Below are 17,625 nucleotides of genomic sequence, written 5' to 3'. Positions count from 1 at the left end.
TAACATCTGAAAGAGATTCAGATAAAGGTTTGATATAAATGAGCAAACATAACGAAAACTACATCATGTTACTAAAACGTCAAATAATAAAGTACTAAACAGAAATTATAAACGCATATTCCTAAGCGAATTGCAAAATCCAAAGCTAAAACAAAAAGACAGGGAACAGTCATTTCTTATGTAAAAGAAGGAAGATATAACCTGGCTAAAACAAACACTGACTTGCCTGACAGCCAAAGTTCAATTATCTTTACAACGATATGTAACAAACCAAATAGAAAAAAAAATAGATAAAAATGTCAAAAATGGGTTAAAGCAGTCAACATTGGCTATAATCTGTATCACTATAAAAAAAAAAGCAAATATGTCAACAAAGCTTAACAAAAAATCACTTAGACATAAGAAAAAACGAGAAAAAAATTACCATAGCACAAACACATTGGTGGGATATACAAGTATCGAGCCACACCAAATGGATACCGCCAAAATTATACTAAACATTAAAATGATATTTTACATAGACAAAGGAAAGAATACTATCACGTGCAATTTTGTTTATGTATCAATTTTGTTTTATCTAAATTGAATGAAATTTATCATTTAACGAAGCTTTAGAAAAACTAAAATTCAAGCTGGTACTGTAATATTCATTGCACTTTTCGTTAACTTACACTCATATGATTCAATTGTCATATTCAGTACATGCCCATATCTTGTGTTACCATGGCCACACTCATACTCCAAGTTGACTCCATCGTTATCGTGAACGGAAGTGGTTAATATATACATTCGCTGAAATGTATTCCGCTCTCCTAATTGATTTATATCGTTTACAGGTTCACCGTCTAAGACATTAATGACAATGCTACCATCTATGTTTGATTGGTTGTTCTCGTGTCTCCCCGTGGAAGATATTGAACAAGTCAGATTAAAAATTTTGCCGAAAAGTTTTGGATTTGAAGAAAAACTCCATGATGGTAAACCTGTAAGGAAATAGTACGCTTTTATACATGTACATAGAACATATTCGCTTAAATCTGAATTGTGATTTATTGATTAAAAAGCATCAATTTGTCAATATTGTGATTATTATATCATTGCTAATAAATGTGACATCTGTCAACGTGATAAATATGTATCGATCGGCAATCCTCGACAGATTCCAGTATGCTACATCAAAGTTATTTTGCATTATTTGTCAAAGTGTGCCAAATGACAAACGAAATACAAGTTGCAAAATACAACAAATTCAACACATTCACTGATGTATAATGAAAGCGTAGTTCTTTCTTATAAGGATAAATGTGCATTTTTTTGGATATAAAGTAGGTTTTTTCTCTGCAATGTTATTGTTTTGGGTTTTTTTTCTTCTAAGGTTTTGACAAATATATTTATTATATTATGTAATAGAGTACATTTCGTATTAAAACATGAAGAAATCGATCTGTTACAGTTTTAAAATTGCCAAAACAAAAAGTAAGCTGGTAACCATGTGACCTGAGTTATTTTGCACTTCAAAACCTACGCAGTCGTCAATCCTATATATCCAATTAATTGGAAGTACTATGAATGTTTTTATTTCTAAGTAGTTTTTATCATTTGATTCTCCCTAGTCCTTATCATTGCATAGTGTATCTATGCTTTAACTACACAACTGGTATCCTTCTAGCTCATGCTTTCACAAAGTAAGGCCAGAGAAATGTTTTTATGAAAGGGGACTGAAGCTAGAAGTACAGCCGCTGGAAATATTTTCTTTCTCATCATTAATAAAACAAATACTACTTTCACAATCCAGTGATTTCTGCCAGTTTGTCATTGATACTCGTGTTCCCATTCTTTCAATTCCATTTTTGTCAACACACCAACATGCTTGAACGTGACACTGAATTTCTTCGTATTCACCATCATCTGTACAGCGTGGTTTAGGTGCTCTTAATAAACTGCTGCTGATCTTTAATAGCTCAAAAATACAAGGCTTTAAATTTGTTCCTTGATAAAAAAAAATGCAATTCAAAATTTTTAAATCATCTTATAAATAATATGAGGCAGGCAAAACCTGTGAATGTGGACGAAGTCTGTATGTATTATTTGTTTAATTGAAACATGTTAACTTAATAAAAGACACGGATATACCGGAACGTTTCCGACTTTTGTTATGTTATTAGGGATTTAGCTGTGACGTTCTGAAAGTTATTACGTCATATTCAGTGTAAAAAAAAGAAACGCTTTTCATCAGGTACAGTTGGAAAGCAAGTCCTTCGATACGGCCGTTGTCCTCAAGCTCTATCAGCAACAATAGCAGGGGGAATTAATCAGGTGGCGCCACAGTCGTCCGTTACGTCAAAAAGTCCGCCAAATCAATCGTCTAAAAGATTGACGTTTAAAGTATTTTTTGCAACTTGTCATGCTTTTATTATAATTGAATTTTAAAATTTGTAGGTTTTGTGACCAATATAATTTCTTTACGACGTGCAAACATTACAAAAAATAGCTTGTTATTGCTACTCCTTTATCCTGTCCGTTCTAAAAACAAATAGCCATATTTTTTGTTCGCCAAAAAATCGATTTTTCCTAATTTGACGTTTGCGTATCCAAATACAGAAAAACACGGTTATAATATTAAATGAAACCGGGAAACCTATTTCAAGTTTATACACAGTTTTGAAGCCATATTTATTTCACTTTTATACATAAATTTTAGTGACCACCGGCCATGCCAATTTGTATCTGGTTTTAGCTACGTTTCTACTTTAAAACAGTGAAGTTTAGCTTCTTTTCATTGTACCTGTTTCAAAGTGCTCTAAAATACTGATTTTATTAAAGACATGAATGAAATTTGATTAAAAGTTGTGGATTTTCACAATTCCATACCATACTTGTATTTTAAAGTAACTAAAACCCTTTTTGATCCACTACACAAATTAACGTTTATAACAAAATATGTGTCAGAGTCATGTGCATAGTAAAAAATTACACATTGGAAATTAAAGTGAAAAAAAAAAACAAAGATCTTCTTTATTGCGTTTAAAGCTAAACGTCTTGGAAAATTCTGACAGATCTGACAATTTATTGATTACCTACTATATGGATGGACAAAAGCACAACGAAAAATAGCAAGAGAAAATGCATGTTGGCATTGCAAGCAAATTCTTAAGGAAAAACCATATGAAAAAGAAAATGAAGGTCATTTTAATAAAATCTTGCTTATATTATTAACTCTTTATTTAGTAAGCTATATTTCTATTCTCAATTGTATAGTAATAAGAGCAAAAACTAGCTTATCAAGCCAAGTCAGCCAAACAAGAAGTTAATTCATAGAGATGTGTTCTTACAAAATTGAATTTATTCAAATTGCAAATTTTTATCAAATTTAAGCATCATTATTGAAGTAAAATGCACAGAATTCGTCCCACCAGTTTCATTTCATTTCCTATTACTAGTTTCCAGGTAAAGTATAATACAATACTTTGTTTATAAATATGTAGCTGATACAGCAACCTGTTCAAGAGAAGAAGCCCCATTTTTTCCAAAAAGTTTACTTTCATAATCTATAAAATACCCTGAGAAATAAGACAAAGGGCTACTGTGCAAGCTAATCTAATAGTTTAATTTTACAATAACAATAATTCTGAAATACAAAATTGTGTCACTTTGACTTATAATTCAAAGCATATTTTTTTACAGAATTTCTGTCAATATATTGGTATAAAAATCCCTTTTTTTGTATTTTACTGTTCAGCTAAGAAACATAAGTTTCAGTTTAAAGGCTCTCTTAATTGAAGAAATGTGTTGTGTCTCTTGGTAACACTTTATAGAATATAAAATGTATATGATCAGTACTATTTATTTAATAATTATATCAATTTTCAGAAAGATTATTGAAATTGTATAAACTATGTTTTATTGCATTAAATATAATCAGAAGTGTTAAAAAAAAAAATTTGCTAGGAATAATCCCACATATATATAAAAATTACATGCAGTATATCTCATCCGCCGGATCTAATTTCTTTCAATATAGCTAGGTTATTAATTTTAGGTGTCATTATCCACATTTCTGAAATATTTTATTTTAATAAAGTAATATTTTGCTTTTATTTTTTTACATTTATTCCTTCTCTGAAAAATAGGGAAGTTTCTCTTATTATCATATCATAGTTATAAATAGAGTTTCGTTTATTTTCTTTCTAATTTTTGAAAAGTAAACTCCTTTTTAATTTTTTATGCATTGTGCTGGGTTTTTATTTTTGACTGGTGATATTAAAGGGAGATAACCACAAAAATCGGCCTTAAAACCACCGCTTCGTTTTGAAATCAATTTGACGTTTGCGTATCCAACATTCTATTGCCGAGATATTGATATCGAGTGTTTGTCTTAATGAGATGCTTCTTTAAATTTAACTTCAGCCCATCATTTTTAGTTTCCTCGTAAATATTTAGATTTTTCGATCAGGAGACTTGACAATTTTCACCCAAACTCCAAGTTTGCAGATAAAATAAAGAATAAAGGACTTTGATTTGATGTGTGAGCTTTGACGAGAATAAAATATGGATACTCAAGATTAGTTAAGTCAATAAGTTTTTATTACGACAATAGTATTTTTTGAGTTAAAATGAGATTTGTTTCGTCCGTTTTTTTACTGAATTTTCACGGTCACGTGACTCTATTGTTGTTGATAAACTTGGGATCAAACCGTGACCTGCTTTCCAACTGAGGCAACGTTAAAACGGCGTAAAAATAAATTTGTATTGAGTTCCAATCTTATATTTTATACTAGATCGATAAATATAAAAAAAAAAAAGTCCCCATAATAAACACATGCACATGTTCAGCATGAAATCAAGAGTTTTGATTTTTTTTTTCATTGGTTATTTTTGTAGTTTTGATAAAAAAAAAATAAGGTTACAGATACGGAAGCATATTTTTCTGGTTCTTTTTGTTATTGACAATCTCAAAATAAAACTATTCATCAAAAATGCAGCAAATCAATTGTATTTATCGGATGTTTCATTGACAATAAAAAGAATGTAATATTAATAAATGTTTCTCGGCTATCATAATTGAATTTTATGAGTTTTCTCTGAAAAACAAAAAACCGACACAATGAGTCAAACACTGAATTGAAGCAGGTTCACTGCATATCACCCGAACCGTTTCTTTACAACGATACAAAACACACTAGTATGTATGCATACAATCTGTCACAAACATATAAATATTGTACATGGTATAGCACTCAAATTCTAAAATAATGACAGATCTCCCACCTGCATCACAATCTGGAACTTCAGGTTCCATCATTTGTGAACTTTGTATTTCTCTTCCCTTTGGATCAACACACCAACACAGTTTAGACCCGACTTTTCCTTCACACTGTCGTTTTTCATATTCACCAGTTATCGTACACTCAGGAACATAGAAATCGGGAGAGAAAGTTTTCGTCGCTGATCGTAGCTTTTGACAGGCTGTCATCTTCGTTGTTGATGGTTCTTTTGTTGTGATGAAATCGAATATGAAAAATATACCCGTGTGTCATGAAAAAGTCACTTTATGTATCAAAAATTTGGAATTTTAAATCAATGTAATATTTTTCACTTTGAAGATGTTTCCTTTTGATGACTATTGGTTGTTCGAATAAATGGACTGTTACCCACCTTAAACATAACAGGTTTATCTGTAATGATTTCTAGTGAGTTTTAACAATTTGTTGGATAAATGACTAAGTAAATCAAAAGACTCTAGCTTGGCAAATGATTATATGAAACTATAGAAAAGTATTTGAACTGTTCCTCAAATTGAGGACAATATTATGTTGAGTGGGTGTATAATATAGTCTGACAACTTCAGATCCAGACATATTGTATTTTGACCTTATCAAACTGGACATGATAACTTATTTCCATGCGCATAAAGATTGTTATAAACTCTTTATACATGAGTTCACCTCCATATTTTTATATTATGCATAAAAGTTCAGGAAATAAATTTGAAAGATGTATGAAACAAATGTTGCAAATGTCGTGCTCCTTATTACAAACCAAGTGAATAGTGAGTTCTTTTTTTTTTGTTACTGTGAATTCATTTTGTTTCGTGCACTGAGAAAAACTTTTGTGAATATTTGATTTGGTGGGTTTGTAATCTCTTCATACACAGCCTAATAAAATGTGTTCTTTGTTGAACATTTTAATTCATGGCTCACATGTTCCCATGCCATATTTTATCCAATGAATGATAGTAAATTCACAGTAATTTACATTTTGCAAATTTTTTCAGCTTTTTTTCGTTGTTTCTGGTGTTGCATGTTTGCTACATAGATTGTGCATACTAAACTAAAGTAGCCAATTTAAGTTATCCATCTTTGTTTTCAATTTCAACCGGTTTATCATTAATCATTGTACTTGTTGTTGCATGTGTATGATAAATAGACCATACCATATGTAGCGGCCAATCAAATTTTGTCTGACAATTGACTTACCAATATTCAACTGTTGCTTGCAAATCGATTGGATATACGCATTGGTAGTTGGTTCAAATGTTGTTGCATGGTGTGTTTTGGGGTTCTTTTTGTATATAATTTTAGCAAATATTACCTTGAGTGTGTTTTAATGCATACTGCTGACAATCCACATTAACTAGTCGTAGATTGTTTACTATTCTTCTTTCTCCAATATCACACGTGACTTTCAGCGCTTTCGGGCACTCTGATTTGATAACTATTACTGGACGATATATTCTGTAAGTTTGACTTGTTGAATCGGATGTTGAATTTAGTTGTTTTGAACGGTCTGATTGCTGCAAAATTTCAGATATAACATATATCAGCATTACACAGCGAAATGATATAAGTTTTTCATAATACTCATTAAATGTCTCCTACTTATATTTTTCACAAAATTACAAAAATGAAGGATTTGACTGAAACCTTAACCGTGCATTAAAAATATGATAAACAAATAAGAAAACAAAATTTAACATGGATTGTTTTCTGATTTAAAATTATTGGTTGATAGATAAGTATTACTACAAGCAATGTCATTAATAAGAATGAACATACAGTAAAAATAGGCACCTTTACAAAAGAATAAGAGTAATTACAAAAGATTTTCATTGGACGTTTTAAGACATTGCAATCTGTTTGCAGAAAAAAAAAACAATAGCGAATCGTTACCCCATAAACCACTGTACAATTTGGAACCTGTGTATAATCTCTAAATGTTATCGAAAACAGATCTTCTTCATTGTTGACTAACTGGTGGAAATTGCTGGTAGTGTCAGTATCTGAAAGAGATAAAATGAAAATTAAAATTAAATATACAAACATAAAGATAACTATATAAATTTGCTAAAATTTGAAAAAACAAAAAAACTGAACTACAAGGAAAAATTCTGAATCAGCAAGCAAATGGCCAAATCAAAAGCTCAAACAAATTAAACAAATGCATACCAACTGCCATATGTACAGTAATTTTCTTACTAACATAACAGTCGACAAAAAAATCGTTAAATTAATATCGATATGTGAACAAAACAAACGGACATAAAAGATAAAAGTAGGATTAGGGAAGACGTTAATATGGTGTTTTAAATTTTAATTACTGCCGAAATAAGCAGATATGTGTAGATAAACAAAAAGACATCTAGTCATTAGAATAAAATGAAATACAAGAACATAAAAATTACCATAGCAGAATAACACATTGACGGTGAGTGCAAGTATTGAGCACGTCAAATAGATATCGCTATTAAACAAAAAGACGAAATTGTAAAAGGAACAAAAGACAATTCACAAAACAAATATTACATGTATGACACCTTATTAGGAAAGATAAACAACACTAGTGAATAGTTTCTCTTTATTATGAGGCTGACTCCATACAAGAACTTCTTAGGAAGAAAGATAAGAAGTTAGAAATATCCTTTAACTCTACTATCCCATCCAACTAGAGATAAAGGAGACAAACTATTCAGTTAAGTCGGCTTCATATCTTGACGTACATCTAGAAATTTACAATGAGGTCGATTGAAAACATAACTTTACGACAAAAGAGATGATTTCAACTTTCCAATTGTGAACTTTAAATTTCTAATTAGGAACATTTCAGCAGCACCTGCATATGGGAAAAATATCTCACAATGGAAACGATATTCCCGTGCTTGCATTCCCTATATATAGCTATCATGACTTTCTTGATAGAGGGTTTTTACGGACGCCATCCGGAGTTGGTTGACCGTTATGAAATAACCGTTTACAAATGGTATCGGATATGTTCATTACGTCGTAACTAAAATTCCTTTCTTTCATGAATGTGACCTACCACATTAGACTATTTACCGGATTAGTTAATAAGAATAACATAAGAAACACGACGGATGTCACATGTAGAGTAGGATCTGCTTACCCTTCTGGAACACCTGAGAACCTAGTTTTTGGTGGGGTTCGTGTTGCTTATTCTTTAGTTTTCTGTGTTGTGTTATATGTTGTTTTGTTTGTCTGTTTGTCTTCTTTCATTATCAACCAGGCGTTGTCAGTTTATCTTCGATTTATGAGTTTTACTGTTCCTCTGGTATCTTTCGTCCCTCGTCTTTAATAAAATGAAAACTAAATTTAAGATCATCCCGCAAATATGTGTAAATGTGTGCTGTCATTTTGTTAACGTTTAATTGCGTTTTGTCATTGAAAATTCAATTAAGTTTAACCTATGATTAAGCTTTATAAAAACTAAAGCTTATTCTGTAATATCTGTGCTATTTTACAATTTCGTATTATTTAGAAATTTACATTTTCAACAAACTGAGTTATTACTTTATGTGTTTACAATGCTATTTATTTTGATTACTTACATTTAAATGATTCAATTGTCATATTCAACAAATGCCCATATCTTGTGTTACCATGGCCACACTCGTACTGGACGTTGACTCCATCGTTATTGTACACAGAAGTAGTTAATGTATACGTGCGCTGAAGTGTATGCCGCTCTCCTAATTGATTTATATCGTCTACAGGTTCACCATCTACAACATTAATGTGTGTACTACCATCTATGTTTGATGAGCTGTTATCATTACTCACAGGGGCAGACAGAGAACAAGTCAAATCAAAACTTTTACCGAATATGTTTGGATTTGATTTAAGACTCCAAGATAGAAAACCTGAAATGATACAAAACTCTTTACATTATTAAATAAGTCATCTATACACTTTAATAATGGCTTAGTTATGGCTTATGAATCAACGAACATTTATTTGTTGATAATGTTTCAAAAATGATTTTTAATTTTAGTTTCTCGTGTATAATTCAAGTTTAGTATGACGTTCATTATTACTGAACTAGTATACATTTTTGTTTTTGGGACCTGCTGAAGCACACTTCTGGATGTGGGAGTTTCTCGCTGTATTGAGGATCTGTTGTGACCTTCTGCTGGTGTCTTCTGTATTATCAAGTTGTAGTCTCTTTGACACATTCCGCATTTCCATTCTCAATTTTATTGTTATAAAATGTGAGATATCTTTCAACACAATGCAAAGAAATCATCCGCAAACCTTAACAGGATCCGGTATTCTACATAAAAGTTAGACTTCGTAATCTGTCGAAGTTTACCAAATGAAAACAGCATTAGAGGCTTCAAAGAACAACATAGGCAGCATGTATACCACACTATGGTGATAGTGTAGTTTTTTTCATATAAAGTATACATGTGCATTTTAAGTAGCCATTTTTGCAGTACATATAAATTGAAAAAATCTGCGATTATTTCTGCCAAAATAAACGTTTATCTCTAACTGTTTCAATAAATATATATCATGGAAGTTTGTCTTCTCTTTAATGACTCTAAACATCAACCCAACAATGTTAGATCTGTAAATTTGCTTTTGCAAATTTTTTGTTTTTCCCTCGCCGGGATTCGAACCCATGCTACTGAGATATCGTGACACCAAATCGCCTGCACTGCAGCAGTCCCGCTAGACTACACGACCACCTGGAGTTCACAAAAATAAAGCTTTTGGTGGCCGTGTGTTACCTTTCCTCGTCAGTTTTAATTTAGCGGCGTACTACAGTACATGATATATAAGGCATGGAGATGTTATTGTTACAGATCAGCTCATTTATCTATAGTAAAGGATCCTACAAATTAATGCAAGATACAATCACAGAAAACAATTATATTTATAAGTAAGTCTGAGGCACTGACAACTCTACAACAGATTTATCCATCGGATCACCAGCAATGATGTGTATATTTCACTTTAATGATATTTGGGTAAATTTAAGTTATTAAATATGTGGATATAATTTAACTTTTTTTCTGCGATGCAATTGCTTTTACTAACTTATTTGTCTGCCATAACATAGATTTGTGCAAGAAAACACCAGAGTTGTTTGCATACTGTGTGCATTCTATGTTAATAATTAATGTATACATGTTATCATGATATATGTCCCAAACATATTAGGAATGAACATGGTGAAACACTCAAATTTAAAAACAAAATAGGAGAACTCCTACCTCCATCACAATCTGGCACTTCAGGTCCCATCATTTGTGATCCCAGTATTTGTCGTCCGTTTGAATCAACACACCAACATTTTCTATATCCTATTCTTCCTTCACACTGTCGTTTTTCATATTCACCAGTATTTGTACATTCGGGAACATAAAAAGAGAAATGTATTGATGACAATCTTAGCTGTTGGCATGCTGTCATATTCTTTGTTGTAGGTTCTGTTGTGATAAGATCGACTACAAAAAATACCTTTGTTTCATGAGAAAGGAATTTTTTTGGCAAAGATTTAGAATTTTAAATCAATGGAATATCTTGAACTTTGAAGTTGTTCCCTTTAATAATTTTAGATTGTTCTTAGCAGGATGACTTTCGCTGCTGACCACCTTAACATAATAGGTTTAACTAAAGTGATAATTGGTTTTCAACATATTTTTTTTAAAGGAGGACCATTTATATCAAAAGGTTTTAACTTTGGTAGAGATTAGAGATTAGACTTCGTACAAACTACACACATTACAAACAGAATATGTTTATCCTTTCGCAGGTGCTAAATTTCAAATTGAAACATGTATCCCTTTTAAACCACTTGTGCAACAGAATCTGTTATTATTTGTTTCATTTCAATACTGGTAAATATACTTTTAAGACCTACAAAAGGCGAAAGATACTTAAGGGAGACATATTTAAAAAGACAGCATACATTGTTTGTTGAATATAGTTAACATATGACCAGACTTATAATTCAATACGCCAGTTGCGCGTTTCGTCTAAAAAGACTCATCAGAAACGCTAAGATCGAAATTAAGAAAGAGTATTGAGGACCCACAATTCTAAACAGTGGTGCCAAATACGGCTCAGGTAATCTATAGTTATCAAAGGTGCTAAGTTTTTGATTTGATACGCCAAACGCGAGTTCGGTCTTCATAAGACTTATCAGTGACGCTCATACCTAAATAGTTAAAAAGACAAACAAGTACAAATTTTAAGAGCATTGAAGACCCAAACTTCCAAAACGTTGTGCCAATAACGGCTTATGCCTTAGGGTAAGAAAATCCGTCGAACTTCTAGTTATATAATGCATTATTTTGAAGTTAATATAAATATCTATAATACTAAAAAAAACGACGTCTAATTTGTCAGCCGTCATCACGTAAAAACGACGAATCACAGAATTCAACTTTATATATAACTAATATAGTACAAAGGTGAAGATTAAAAATTACACTCCAGGTCCTCTTGTTTTCCATGTAATTAATATTGCCAATAATTAAGAAGTTCCGGGTCGAGTCCGATACCGATACCAATAGTATATTTACCTGTTACCTATTACTTTATCTGTACGTTCCGCATCTGACAGGCACACCAGCAAACGGTGTATTCAGGATTAATATGCTATTTACACGGGTCATAATCACAGGGTTGATACTACTTAATTGTCAAATTGTTACCTATTGTAGTATTTTAATCAGCAATGCTGTCTAAGATAACAAAATACTAAGAATAAGGCGTAAATGTACAGTTTTCAATTTGTTAGCGGCCATGACGTAAAACAGCGAATCAAAGAATTCAACTTTATTTATTACATATATAGGATAATGCTGTTGATTAAAAAATACTCCATTCCAGGACCTTTTGTTTTCCAAATAATTAATATGACCAATAATTGATAAGTTCCAGTTAGACGGGTTCAAATAGAAAGATTTGAAAGCAGAGATAAACTGTGTATCTTATAATCGGCATGACTTTATCAGATGACAATACTAATACTAAAATAAGGCTTGCGCATAGTAATAAACTTTAATTCTGTCACGGACCCGCGATATCACGGGTGTATTCTAGTATAAGTTTATCTGAGTTTGGTGATACTCCCATGTCATTATATTTAATAAACAGTTTTGTTATTTCACGAATAAGGGCTGTTGAAAGTAGATAACTCTCTGACGATACTTGTATGTGTTTGAATGTTGTTGGTCATTTCTGCTGTTTGATTGTTGTCTCATTTGACTTTACATTGCATGCCTTTTATTTACAGAAAGTATGATCATTGATTCATTCTTGTTTTCCAAATTCTTATTGCAAGTTTTTTTTCAAAACATATGGTGTGTTTTTTTCGTTATGAATGTATATTATTTTGTAATTGTATTTTATATCTGTATTTTTAACTATGAAGTTTATAAAGTATACTCTATATAGGATTACATATGTTAAACTAAGGGAGAGATGCAAATATATGTATATCAATTTAACGATTTACATATGCAATTTTATGAAACTATAAAAGATAATGTTCTCATGAAAATGATTTTTATTTGAAAACTATACAAAAATGTTATAAGTTTTGACTGGTTTACCCTTTTTTATGTATTTTGTTCACTGGCCGTACGGTGACTTTAAGTTCTAGCATCTATCAAATGTCTTTGGAAACAATGTTTAAAGATCTTATCCCTATCCTATGTCTCATTCGAAACAAAAGGTTACTTGAAAACGGAAGAGAATAACACAAAATACTACTCTCTAAAGAGTCTGTGTCGCTTACCTTGATCTCTGTGCATACAAATGTATTAAACAAAGGACAAAGAGGAATTCATGACAAAACTGGGTTTTGGTGATGGTGATGTGTTTGTACTGAATATTCTTGCTGCTTACAATTATCTCTGTCTACATAATCTATAGTAGTTACTGTGGAAAATATTTTGTAAACATTTACAAAATTGATGAAAATTGTTACAAATTAAGGTCATGTTGTAGATCTTTCTTTGATAAACATTACTGCTGTTTACAGTTTATCTCTAGCTATAATAATATTCAAGAAAATAACCAAAAACGGCAACTCCCTTAAAATTATCAAATCAGTGGAAGCAACCTAAGGTAGCAATACACAGTTAGGAGTTTAGTTTCGCATTATGGCCCCTGTGGATTTTTCAAATAGGAAAGTTATTGTGTAATAAAATTCATTTTTAGACAGCTGAGTACTAATTTAGCCTTCAAAGGTGGTTCATAAGAGCATCAAGATTGTTTTAAACATGTTTTATGGGCTATTTTCTGTTTGACAATCCGTATTTTCATAGCTTAACCGGCCATCGGTCCAGAAATTAATGTAATGTTTACAAACACTTTTTTTCTACACGAATTTTTTGACGCAATTTTACAAAAAAATGAGATGAAAGACATACGATTTTCATTGGATCTACTGAATGATATATGTACACAGTTTCAGAAAAGGTATTACTTCAGGCGATTGAAATTCTACTTTTAGCCAAATTTTGGGGAAATATGTGACATCTTTTCCCCCCTTTTTGCAATATTTTATAGAAAATAAGTGCAGATAGTTGCCATGGATACACCCAAAAGAAATTATATTTTGCTATTTTATAACCTGGAAATAAAATCTATGGAAGATTCTGATTACATAAATATGCACATATATGACACAAACAGTAAGCTTAGTATTGCAAGAAAGCAATGAAAAGGGGATGGTAAAATTTATGAGAGCAAATTTTAATATTTTTTCCTAACTGTTTATTGCTACCTTATGGCATACTTACCAAGCTCAGAATTGTATAATTTAAGACTTTTCATACCACAAATCTATTGATATTTAGATTCTAAATCAAATTCTGAGGGAATTGAGTCATTAAGAATGACAATACATGTCAATTTTATTGTTTACAGTCCTTAGCAACCAAAATTAGGCATTTTGACACAAGGCTTACGTTTGTACTCTATCGGCTTAACAGTTGCTTCTGAAGGATTGGGGTGCATGTAGTAGCCTAAGAATTGAACGCGTTTGTTTTTTTCTTGCGAATATATCAAATTATTATTTTTATCAAGATTTCATGTTACATTTTGGCATATATTAAATATATAGTTGAATCAGATGTAGGAAATTAATTCCCTACTACCAAGTTTTTTAATCAAGTCTTTGGTATGCAATAAACATAAAAAATAACATGTTCATGCTTGAAATTGCTAAATTTTGTACAATTTTGCATCATCAGATATCTTATTAAGATTTTCACCTAAAAACAATGACAAAAAAAAGGAAAGTTTTAAAGATTTGGCCAAAAATTAAGGTAGAAACAAGATTTTACACTTTGACTTGGCATTTTTCTTTAAATCGATTTTTGTCGCGTTTCAGGGTCAACTGCTAACCTTCATAAAATATTCATTACTCAACCAATTTACAAAAATAAAAGGCCATTTTACTCGTTTAAGCTAGCAGAACACAGAAAATGAGCAAAAAGGGAGAATTTGAAAAAAATATTTACTATTAAGGTAGCAATACACAGTTAGGAGTTTAGTTTCGCATTATGGCCCCTGTGGATTTTTCAAATAGGAAAGTTATTGTGTAATAAAATTCATTTTTAGACAGCTGAGTACTAATTTAGCCTTCAAAGGTGGTTCATAAGAGCATCAAGATTGTTTTAAACATGTTTTATGGGCTATTTTCTGTTTGACAATCCGTATTTTCATAGCTTAACCGGCCATCGGTCCAGAAATTAATGTAATGTTTACAAACACTTTTTTTCTACACGAATTTTTTGACGCAATTTTACAAAAAAATGAGATGAAAGACATACGATTTTCATTGGATCTACTGAATGATATATGTACACAGTTTCAGAAAAGGTATTACTTCAGGCGATTGAAATTCTACTTTTAGCCAAATTTTGGGGAAATATGTGACATCTTTTCCCCCCTTTTTGCAATATTTTATAGAAAATAAGTGCAGATAGTTGCCATGGATACACCCAAAAGAAATTATATTTTGCTATTTTATAACCTGGAAATAAAATCTATGGAAGATTCTGATTACATAAATATGCACATATATGACACAAACAGTAAGCTTAGTATTGCAAGAAAGCAATGAAAAGGGGATGGTAAAATTTATGAGAGCAAATTTTAATATTTTTTCCTAACTGTTTATTGCTACCTAACAACAGGTACATATGAAAATCTCAGGGCAGATAGATCTTGACCTGATAAACATTTTTTCTACATGTCAACTGTAATCTTTTTGCTTTGGTTTCAGAGATAGAAGTCAAAATCTGCATTTTACCCCTATTTTTTAATGTTAACTATGGCGGCCATTTTGGTTGATTGGCCGGGTCACCAGAATCATTTTTTAAACTGAATACCCCAATGATGATTGTTGCCACGTTTGGTTAAATTTGGCTAAGTAGTTCAGACGAGAAGATATTTGTAAAAGTTAACGACGTACGACGACAGACGACGGACACCAAAGGATGAAAAAAGTTCACTTGGCCCTTCGGGCCAGCTTAGCTTATAAAATACCCGTTTGCGCAAATTCAACGTTTTGATAAATACATGTAATATGCATTCATATAAGTATATCACGATTCAAATGTCATTAGCAAAGTAAGAGCTGTCTATATATTGATGTTCGCACTCCTTTTACAAATAAAAAGAAATAGGTACTATTTTGTTTTAACGACTGTTAAGTTCAACATGAAATTATGAATGTCTAACTTTACAGGTGCAATCTGACCGTAAACAGTTTTGATATGATCTGGGTGACCCACTGACCAACATGGGACACAATGATGGGTACAGGAAGAAGAGTATAGATTATCAAGGCTTTTTTGTACTATATACTGAATTTAACATAGATTGACATAAAAAAAACACCGCATTATACGAGACAATGCTTGTTTAGACAGAAGTGAGATCAGGTAAACATGGTAAAGGAAAGAATTTTTTCATCTTTTTTAGTAAACTTTCATGATAACTTGTTTCTTTATACAATGTAAACCTTTTTTCTTGATATGCAATAATAATTTAATTACCTTGTATAATAAGAGAGTTGATTATAATCAGGGTTGGTATTAAATACTGCATATCTAGCAAATACTAGTAACTGAAAAATAAATTAAAGACTATTAATAGAGAATATGCAATAGAATATTTACTAAACAATTTAAAAACATGGTCAATAAGAATAAATAATGTTAATAGTTTACTTCAAATTTGTCTATGGAGATTTGTATAAATTCATTAATTTGGCAACAGCTATTGGTGTACATATTTAGCAGTTGATACGATATGAAACAGCTTGTTGTTTATTCGGGATAATTTCGAATAGACTGCTGACATCTGAAATAAAATCAAAAAATAAAAAAGTTAGTCTATGGCATAAATCCTGTTTTTTAACATTTTGTTTTTTTGTGTAACACACTTGGAATGTGTTTTTTTTTATTTGTCTTTTGGCTGACGTTACTTTCTATAAAAAAAAATTCCGATACACCTCTTTCAGTATGAAAACATATGTGAGTAATGAAAAAGCACAGAAAGGTTACATGGTGAAGAACGTACTTTGACTTACAATTGTTTACTTTTACTAACTGTGACTTGGATTGAGAGTTGTCTCAATGGAACTAATACCACATCTGTTATATATATATATAAACATTTTTGTAGCAATGTTCCTTACCTGGATTGGTTATTGTAAAGTATTTCAGATAAACTTTATCTAGAGGTTGTAATTTTTATACAAAACAAATATATTCTATTTTACTAAATTAAAAATTGAAATACATAATAAAATCACTGACCTAACACGACTGCGATAGATCCAGGTGTTTCATATGTTTTCTACATGTTCTATGCGGACCAAGTGTGACTGAATTAACGTGATTATGGTCTGAATAGTGTCCATGTCATACACACTGTTGATATCTAACGTTTCATCATCTTGTGTCTATAATAAATCGGTAAACCATGCAGTAAAACATTATGATCGATTTAGATATGATTATTAAATATAATTGATGACCTATTAGGATAAACGATTTGGCAAACGAGCAAAGTTTAAACACGTCTTTCAACTAACATTAAAAATATATATCAAAATATGATAAAGAGTGATGTAATATGAAACAATAAACGAAGATAAGTAAACGCTAATTCAAACAAAAGAAATCAGGATTTCTAAAATATTTATTTGTTTACATTGTGTTTTGTTGAACACAGCAGATCACTTGTATATATAAGGTCAATTAGATATTTCATATGTTTGGTAACAATCATTATTGAAAATATTCAAAGTGTGTTTAAAAGTTTAACAAACACATTTAAATAACAATCAGTTGTGGGG

General features: G+C 31.1%; 1 protein-coding gene across 1 annotated transcript; it reads right to left on the bottom strand.

The window, feature by feature from the left end:
- Positions 1-1,705: 1,705 nt before the first annotated feature.
- On the bottom strand, positions 1,706-17,192 carry LOC134689712 (uncharacterized). The gene is made up of 8 exons (XM_063549678.1): positions 17,084-17,192; positions 16,319-16,389; positions 10,511-10,744; positions 8,843-9,154; positions 7,170-7,279; positions 6,592-6,793; positions 5,269-5,490; positions 1,706-1,989 (listed from the first exon to the last, which is right to left on the bottom strand). Exons 2-8 carry the CDS (start codon positions 16,368-16,370, stop codon positions 1,706-1,708), a joined length of 1,416 nt encoding a protein of 471 aa, XP_063405748.1. The 5' UTR covers positions 16,371-16,389; positions 17,084-17,192.
- Between the last annotated feature and the right edge of the window lie 433 nt (positions 17,193-17,625).

Source organism: Mytilus trossulus, chromosome 11 (assembly GCF_036588685.1).
Source record: "Mytilus trossulus isolate FHL-02 chromosome 11, PNRI_Mtr1.1.1.hap1, whole genome shotgun sequence".
Taxonomy (NCBI): domain Eukaryota; kingdom Metazoa; phylum Mollusca; class Bivalvia; order Mytilida; family Mytilidae; genus Mytilus; species Mytilus trossulus.
This window is presented reverse-complemented; position numbering and strand designations above follow the sequence as displayed.

Coding starts and splice junctions, on each gene's coding strand:
- LOC134689712 (XM_063549678.1), bottom strand. CDS start 16,370: ATGCAGTATTTAATACCAACCCTGATTATAATCAACTCTCTTATTATA. Junction 9,155..10,510: donor AGTGCCAGATTGTGATGGAG/GTAGGAGTTCTC, acceptor GTATCATTTCAG/GTTTTCTATCTTGGAGTCTT. Junction 6,794..7,169: donor ATTGTACAGTGGTTTATGGG/GTAACGATTCGC, acceptor GAAATTTTGCAG/CAATCAGACCGTTCAAAACA.